The sequence below is a fragment of the Typopeltis vanoorti genome, chromosome 21 (genome assembly GCF_054136105.1).
Source record: "Typopeltis vanoorti isolate ZY-2024b chromosome 21, IOZ_Tvanoo_1.0, whole genome shotgun sequence".
In the NCBI taxonomy this organism is placed as follows: Eukaryota; Metazoa; Arthropoda; class Arachnida; order Uropygi; family Thelyphonidae; genus Typopeltis; species Typopeltis vanoorti.
Genome location: NC_143569.1, coordinates 84,246,363 through 84,256,014, shown reverse-complemented (window position 1 = coordinate 84,256,014; position 9,652 = coordinate 84,246,363). Strand labels below are relative to the sequence as shown.

Below are 9,652 nucleotides of genomic sequence, written 5' to 3'. Positions count from 1 at the left end.
CAGTGATATTACTAGTGATAGTAGTAGTAATAGTAATATAATAATATATACTATATTATACATACAATAAACACTGTAACTATAAAATAAACAATATAAAAACTCACATAAGCGTCTTTTTTTGCTTATCCTATTATAATTACCTAATAGTAAAATATAGGGGGGGGGGCGATAAAAAGTCAAGAAATGCTTGAAGGGGTCAACGGGCAAATGACTTTGGCAACCCCTGTGCTAAGGTCTCGCTAAACGTCGTAACTCCAAATCCAGTTAAGCACAGCATTATGTAAAACCTTCTGTCCATGAAATACAGTCCATAGGCTCTCAAGCTCTGCATCATTTCTTCTGCGCAACCTGCATATTGATTAATTTGCTATCAATGCTCTCTTCCTCAGTTCATTTCTATTGTAGCTTGGCAGAAGACTTAATCTTCACTTTGCTGTTCTTTTTTTGCTTCTTCCAATAATTTTTTCACATCCTCTCGCGCACAATACATTTTGCCTCTCAGATCATTAGTGCCAGCCAAAACAATTAATTGTTTCACCTTCATTTTTAAGATTTTAATAATAGTAATAGTATTTTATTTATTTTATTTTATTTTTATATATTTTGCATCCTGACAGCATCACTAATGTTATTAATTTTAAGGAGTATTTTCTCTGTGATAATCTGACATAAATATGAACTTTTTGATGTGGTATGCTATTTAGCTTGAGTTTTCTTTGATAAATGTAGTTGATATTTTCATTTAAAATATATATATTTTTTAATTCTTTTAGTGTATGAAACAAGAGTGAGTCATAATGGATTTTAACACTGCATTACAAAAAGTTGGTGACTTTGGACTTTATCAAAAACTCCTTTGTGCTTTTCTTGTTGTGCCATCTGCATGTTTTTGTGCCCTGTTATACTTTACTCAGTTTTTCATCATCATGGTTCCAGATCACTGGTGTAATATTCCTCAAATATCCAGTTATAACTTTTCAGAACTTCAATTAAAGCAACTATATATTCCATTAAATCAGAAAGATGATTTGAAATCCTATAGTCAATGTGACATGTATGATTTAAATATAACATTACTGATGGAAACAAGCAACTTTACAGATCCCATCTCCCAAACCAGATGCAAACATGGATGGAAATATAATTTTTCATCACTGTATCCAACATTAGCTACAGAGGTAATTATTGGCTCATATTTTAATTCTTTAAATTATATGCTTATATTATAATATATATAAATTATATTATTAAAATGTAATACTTTATGTTGTTGTTTTTTTAAATTCTTTTAGTGTATGAAACAAGAGTGAGTCATAATGGATTTTAACACTGCATTACAAAAAGTTAATGACATTAGGCAGATGTTAGACGTTGTGGTTAAAGTGTTGGAAAGGCTGATGAGAACCTGGATCCAGAATTGGGTTGACAACAATGGTATTATCTTTGATGGACAGCATGGATGTGCTAAAGAGAGATCATGCTTTAGTAATCTACTTATTACAATAAGGTGATGGCTTCATTGGACAGAGGAGAGGAATACACAGTAGTATACTTTGTAAAATCTAAGTATACTACTTAGACTTAGATTTTGCAGTAGATTACTGCATGATTAGTTGTTAGTCAAACTAGAGTAGATGGGGTTGGGTATTAGCAAGCTAATACCCAACTCACAATACCTCTCAGAAGTAACTGAGCAGGTTACAAGTCCCAGCTGGCGAATATCCTCAAAGAAGAATGGTTCAATAAAATGAAGCTGTAAGCCTGCACTTTTGGGTGAATGCAAACGAATTAGTAGGATTTCATGTGGGTTTTGCATAACCCTTACCTAGCAATTGGGTATTCACAGCTCTGTTCAGGTGAAGTGATCCTCATCTTCCCCCCACAAAATCATCCATGGCAACATAGCATCCAATTCTACTCAAGCAAGGAATGTTAAAACGAATGTCAGTCAACTTTTAAAGTCTTGTGGGTGAAACTCCTGTGTCAGGGTTATCTCGAATGGGTAGAAATGCAGAATCTTCTGTAGAATTTTCCAGACAGCGTAAGGCACATCCATGTGTCTTGATACATCATGTTCACTGCAGGATCCACCAGCATTATTCATGACCACAGTGGCAGTAGCTGCTTCATTCACTTGTGAACTCTACCAGGTCTAACTCCCAACAATCCTGTTCAAAACAACTAATCATTCATCGCAGTACAAATGGAGATAGTGGACCTTGTCGACATTTGTTTGGGTGACAAAATTTGTAGAGTGCAGCAACAGCATTTCAGTTGTTAAGTAGTACAGCTTCACGAGCAAGGCACGTTGGGACAAGTTAGTGCCATCACTGTGGATGGTATTAACAATAGAATGAAGGTAAAAATCTGGTATTCATCTTTTAAAATCCTTCTGACACCTGCTGATTTGTGTGATATGCAGATTCCATGTTTGGTGTTTACAATGCCCACTGATGGTGAACTTTGGAACTACTTTTTTTTTCCTTCCTCAGATATCATTTCTGCATGACACACAGTGTATTCCTGCAAAGTTTCACAATCACTGGATGGTATACGACAAGGCCTTAAATGGGAATCCTTTAATTTTGATCACCCTGTAAATCTTGTGACATATATATTGTTTTTTGGTTTGCATTCATTTTAATTTAGTTTTGAGTTTTTCCACTTAACAGTTTAATTATTGGATAGTTCTTCATGCATAATAGTTCTCAGCTTTCTTTAAAAGAAAGTCGAGCTAAATTTTATGGAGATAATTTGTATTATAGTGACTCCACTCAATGACAAGCCAAAACCTGCCACTGAGCAGAACTGCTTCACTTCCCAGGAAGCAAGCTGCCATTAGTGGAAGCCTGACCCTTATGGTTGAACTTATGCAGAATTCATATATTTCTCATGTACAAGTAGTTTAAAGGTGTATCATCTTATTAAAATACTCTGAATTGGAGGTAGTTGTAGAAAGTTTTTCATTCAGTTATAATTTAAATCAGACTTGCCAAGAAATTTTATTCTCGTTTAATCCTTTATCCAAGTGTAAATAAATTTCACATGCAAGCTTTGTTTGCCATGAAGTTGCACTTTGCATTATGGGATACTAAGGCAAGGCAGTTAATGCGAAGTCATTAGCCTCTATATACAAGTAGCCTGGTCGTGAAGATTCTTTGCGAACAAATTTTGTTTGCTTACACTTTGATCAAGGATTAAAGAAGAATATAATTTCTTGGCAAGTTTAATTTAAATGACAACTAAATGAAAAAAAATTTCTACAACTATTGCAATGTAAATGCTTCCCATGTTTAAAAGTATGAATAACCTGTGTGTGTGTGTGTGTGTGTGTGTGTGTGTGTACACATGCTCACATCTTCATCAATGTTATAGTAATTATCAAAGTCCTTGAATAAATATCCTTACAATTAGATTCCAATTCTTTACAAATATTATAAAACAGTAGTTTCTAATTTCAAATTTCCATGCATTGTTAACTGAATTCTTTCTCTTTATAATAGTTCAAAATATTTTCAGTTAAACTGGGTGTGTGATAATGACAGACTTCCATACTGGATTCAGACTGTTTTTTATATGGGAACAAGCCTTGGCACCATCATATTTGGCCATATAACAGATAGGTAATATAAAATTATATCTGATTTTCACTATAAAAATTGAAGTACCTTACACATAAGGTTTTCCCCATGACGGAACATGCAGTAATAAATATGATAATAAGAAATTGTTTTTAATGTTTACTATACATATTTATAGATACATATATGGCTTACACACACTCATGCAGAAAAAAATGTGCAGACTTTTATTCAAAAACTCCAGTATATTTCATCCAACATAACATGGATATCATCAGGGAGAAAGAGCAGTACCTACCAAAACACATATCATTAGAATGAGTCATTGCATGTTCCTACTGGCTCATGTTTTTGTCATAGCAGAATTGACACAATTACACTATTAGAGTGCAAAGGAACAATTGTAAAAGTTTGTGCAGATTAAAACAAAAAATTATAAACAGTTAATAGTAATCACTTCCTAAAACTTGGAGAGTGGCATTATTAATATTATTATTAAGAGAGATCTGCAGGGGAGTCAGAGACTCATTGAGAATGGCCACATACTACACACACCAGCTATCATACTTATTCTTGAATTCATTCACACTGCTTGCACTCACAACAGCCAATGGCAATCCATTCCAATCATGTACCGCCTTCTGAGAGAAGAATCTAGCCCTCACACCCTTCTTGGCGGCCTTCATTCTCAGCTTCCAAGGATGCCCTCTCGTCCTTTCCCCACCCTCCATAAATTGAAAAATTCCATCAATTGAAATTCTGTATGATCCTTTCAGAAGTTTGTAAGTCTCAAGGATATCACCTCTCTTTCTCCTGTTTGCTAGTGTCTACAGTCTACAAATTCTCAATCTGTCTTCATAATCAGTATTCCACAATCCTGATATCATTTTTAACACTCTCCTTTGTACTCTCTCCAATATACCAGAATCACAATGGAGACCAGACCTGTGCACAGTAGTCCAAGTGAGGTCTTATCTAGGCCTTGTAAAGAGGCAAAATAACATCCTTATCTTTACATGTGAACGTTCGTTTCAGCATTGCAATTATCTTTTGAATTATATTTGTAATCTTTGCCACATGGCCACTAAACTTCAACTTCCTATCTATTAACATTCCAAGATCCATAGCCTCATCAGTTTCTTCTAGCCTAATCCCACCAATATAATACGACATTGGATATCTAATTGGGGTGCTTAAGGGTCAAAGCTGTATAACTGAGAGGAGACCTCCACATCGCCTTTAATGCAGAGAACCGACCAGGGCATCTGACCTAATGTCCAATCCTCGCCTTCTCGTGGTGCATCCTGTTGGGTATCTACCTGGATACTGAACGAACGAGGATGGGCTGGCAATTTGGAATTTAGCCAATCAAATTGTAATTCTTATTGGCTTCAACCAAATTATAAAATGATGGTACAACATGACAAAATTTCATGCTGGCTGGGGCGTCGCCTGGTAAAACAAGGCCCCCATTGTTTTTGCCAGGGAACCAGAGTGAACAGCGAAAAATCAGCTACTGGAACAAATATAAAAAAAAACATCCCAACTCAACATCACCAGAGTTAAAGATCGGTACTATCAACATAAGAAGCCTGAATAGCAAAGAAATGGAGCTAGCTGAGGAATTAGATAAGTACCAGATCGACATAATAGGGGTGACTGAAACAAACAAAAAAAAAAAACTGGTGAGATCTTTCTGAGCAATAAATACAAAATGTTATATTCAGGCAATGACAATCCAGGAAAAGAAGAAGTAGCCATAGTATTCAACACTAAATATGAGGCTAATCTTCTTGAATGGCAGGCAGTCTCAAGTAGAGTGATGTGGGCAAATATCAGAATGGGGAACTGGACAATGAGACTTATTTGTGCCTATGGTCCCATAGAAGTTCTACTGAGGTAGGAGTGGAGGAATTTTTTAATGCTTTAGAGAAAGCATGTGACACAATGAAAAAGGAAAAGTTGGTCCTTGTTAGGGATCTAAATAGCAGAGTAGGAAATGATTGTCAGACATACAAAAATATTTTGGGAAAATTTGGAGAAAAGAGCAAAGCTAATAATAATGGCAAATATTTGTTGGATTTCTGCTCAGGACATGGATTGGTTATTACTAACACCATGTTCCAACATAAAATTGTGCACAAATTCACATGGAGAGAAGAGGCAAGAAATAAGTAAAGTCTCATTGACTATGTTATTGTTGATAGTGATGTTTTCTCCTTTGTGCAGGACACCAGAGTGTACAGAGGATTTGAAATTGGAAGTGATCACTATTTAGTCTTGAGCAGAATAAAATTGAATTTCATATTGAAAAGAATAACATGTAAGAAAGTTTTAAAGCGAATAAAAGTTGAAAATCTCTCAGATGTGAACTGTAAACTAAAAACTATTGAAGAAAAAATGAGAGAGTTTGAGAACAGGAACCAAACTTTAGATATTCAGTGGCAAGCCTTGAAGAAAACCTTGATTGATTCAGCCAGAGAGGCATGTGGTGAAGTTGTCTGCAAGGATAGAAAAATCAGAACTCTATGGTGGACACAGGAAGTTAGAGAGGCAGTGGAGGAAAAGAAGAAAGCATATGAAAAGTTCCTGGCAAATAAGTCAGCTTGTGCTCTTAGAGAATACAGAGACAAATGTAAAAAAGAAGGTAAAACACTGTGTAAAACTAGCTATACAAAGGGAAGACTTTAGCAAGAACATAGAAAATAAATATTAAGAAGGTGGCAAAATATTTTGGAGGTTATTGAAGAAGGCTTAGAAATGGAGGAAAGAGTACTATAAAAGGAGTCAGAGATGATAAAGGTGACAAACGGGAGAAAAGATATCCTTGAAGTATGGAGTAATTACTTAGAAATTGCTAAATGAAATAAGCAGTGATTGCACAGTGGTAAAAAACACTCAGCAGGCCAGTCAGGAATACCTATCCATACTTGAAGTAGAAAAATTGATTAAAGGCTTAAAATGTGGAATGGCAGCAGGAGTAGATGATATTCGACCAGAAATGCTGTAGTATGGTGATATAAAAGTCTTGCAGTGGCTGCACTGCATAGTTCAGAAGGCCTGGACAGAGGGACGAAATCCCGATGATTGGAGTAGAGCTCTCATAGTACCCATATATAAAAAGGGAAATAAAACTGAATGTGAGAATTACAGAGGTATATCCCTACTGAGTGTTCCTGGTAAGATATATGCATGTATGGTTGAGAAGAATTGTAGAAGAAAAGCTTGGTGAAGAACAAGCTGGATTCCGGCCAAATAGAGGCTGTCAGGATGAGAATTTCACTTTATGACAAATACTGTAGAAATCATGGGAATATAACAAAGATCTCTATTTGAGTTTTGTAGATCTGGAAAAGGCATATGATATGGTGCCAAGAGAGAAGCTATTCAATACACTACAGTTATATGGTGTCAATGGAGCATTATATCAAGCAATACTTAGTCTTTATTTGAGTTGTAAGTCAGCAGTTAGAATTGAAGGAAGTACTGGAAGATGGTTTAATGTTAAATCTGGTGTGAGACAAGGATGTACATCCTTGTCTCACATTATCCCCTCTGTTATTCATTATCTGTCTAGATCACATTATGAAGGAAAGTGGTATTAAACATGATATCAAAATTGGAGATGTTAATGTCAGCTCTTTGCTTTATGCGGATGATGTTATGCTTATCAATAAGTCCACTACGAGTCTGCAAGATTCCTTGACTAAATTGAATAACTGTGTAATAGATTTGGTGTTAAGCTCGGCAGTAACAAGGCAAAGACAATGAAAATAGACAGAAATATTTCAAATATCAACTGCATTGTGAATGGAGAACTTGTACAACAAGTAAAACATTTCAGCTACTTAGGCATGATTTTTACTGAAGATGGTAAATTAAATATGGAAATAGACAACAGAATCAATAAAGCTGGTATAATAGGAAGTCAATTGAATAAATTCATATGGAATAAGAGAGAAATTAGTCGGAAAACTAAATTAGCTGTATACAAGACAGTGTTCAAACCAGTTTTAACTTATGGATCTGAAAGCAGGGTTAGAAGTAAAACACTTGACCAAAAACTAGAGACCACAGATATGAGAGTCCCGAGAAAGATTAGAGGCATGTTAAATATTTTTATTTATAGTGATTTATACTTAAAGGTTTGTTACTTGATTATGGCCTTTCTTATTCAAAACCTTATTCATTTAAAATCCTACCAGCTGCTCTATTGTTATGTCGTTGCTTTTTCTATATATTCTGTTTTATATTTATCTATTCTATCTTTCTATTGCTATTTTACTTCCTCAGATATCGGGCCTAATATGTTTACATCTAGGATTGTTTGCTCTTTGGATACTGGCAAATTTATATTTTGCTGTGCCAGCCAGTATCCTATAGCAGAAAAGGATCCTTCCTCAGGGAGACAATACTAGATTCTGAGGCGTTCTTACACAACATCTTACATTAACACAGCCGTATAGATTCAGATTATTGCAGTCGTGACCTAAATCTATAATTATATATACTTCCTAATTCCTTCCCACCAAAATAGCTTCTATTTTTATAAGTGGTAGATTGGAATCATAATCAGGCATGACTCAGGTTTAGGTAAATATGACATGTTTATTGGAATATCTAAACAGAATACACAAAATTCATACACTCAATTATGACTCAATACTAAATGAAACTCGAGTTAAGAGGTTAACATATTCTAAATTAATTAAAGGTCATAAAGCATGCGAAACACAATAACTGTATTTTGGGATAGATAGCAAATGATATGAAGTTAAACTGAAATTCCTTTCTGTAATGTTATTTATAAGATAATATAAACAAACATTCTAATGTTACTCAGTTACTAAAATCCACAATTCTGATCTCATTTAGTTAATCCTATCACATACAATTACTAAAGATCTTTTCTAAACAATTCTTCTTACTCTCTCAAAGGAGGTTAACTTTCTAATTAGAGACTGTCCACAGAGTTCTTTAGAATACTGTTCTTAATTTCACATTCGCAAACAATCTTCTCTCTTCTAATGAATTTTATACACAAAAATAGAGTAATTTCACCTTACCGAACTTTTTCCACATCTTTCAGCACCACGTGTACATCTGGTTATTTCTTGTCTATTGGCTGTTAATACGGCAACGTAGGGGTTACGCTATCTTCATTATTTCTGCCGAAAACGGACCCAATCTCTGCATTTTAGCAACATTTCGATGGGACTTTTCAGCGACGGCTTGATTCTGCTAGGACTGGAAATTTTACCTTCAGCTCTGCGTAGAATCCTACTCTAATCTCAAGAAAGCCTGCTGTCCAACATCCTATCTTAGCACAAATGCTTCATCCTCCCCCTTTACGCGAACTCCCGCTAACTTCCAAGCCACCAAACAGGAAAACAATATGACGAGACCTCTCCAATACGTGCTTGTCCCCTTATATTCCTCCTTAGAGCGCCCTCTTTTTCCTCAGTCCCCTTTGCACACGACCCATATCTTTTCACCCCTTGCTTTTTCCCGACGCTGTTATGCTCTTGTATTCCCAGAATTCGCATCAGTATACGTTCCACTTAAGCAACTGCTGCCAGCGTTATGCTGTACACGTGTAGTACAGCATAACTTCCAAGAATTATTATTTAGTAACTATTTGATGACTCGCAGTTAATTTTACACAGCTTAAGTGAGGCTTAAATTAAGTCAGATTATCCCTCTTTTAAGACATACTCTAATAAAATCTTAATATGAACACAATAGATTAAATATATTGTACATGAAATAAGGAATGCAAATTTTATACATAAAGTGAAGAAGTTTCACTTTTAATTTTAGCTGATGTGCAGGTATTTCTCTTTTTTTTTTTTTTTTTTTTTTTTTGAGTAAGTTTAATATGTTGGATTCTGAATGAATGATTTCTTTGCAAGATTCCTTCATTCAGGATCTAACAGGCGTGAACAGATGGCATTAATGGCAATATCATATTAAAAAGGAGGATATTAGGAAAGAACTTGAAATTGTCAGCATCCAGGAATGCGTTAGCAGAGCTAATCTCAGGTGGTATGGTCATTTAAACAGAATGG

General features: G+C 35.0%; 1 protein-coding gene across 1 annotated transcript in view; it reads left to right on the top strand.

Moving 5' to 3' along the window:
* Window positions 1–800: 800 nt before the first annotated feature.
* The window catches only part of LOC150095067 (carcinine transporter-like), a 229,181-nt gene continuing 220,329 nt past the window's right edge, over window positions 801–9,652 (top strand). Inside the window, exons 1-2 of the mRNA XM_090411186.1 lie at window positions 801–1,181; window positions 3,523–3,626. Coding sequence (XP_090267312.1) covers window positions 801–1,181; window positions 3,523–3,626 — 485 coding nt within the window. The remainder of the gene's footprint in view (window positions 1,182–3,522; window positions 3,627–9,652) is intronic.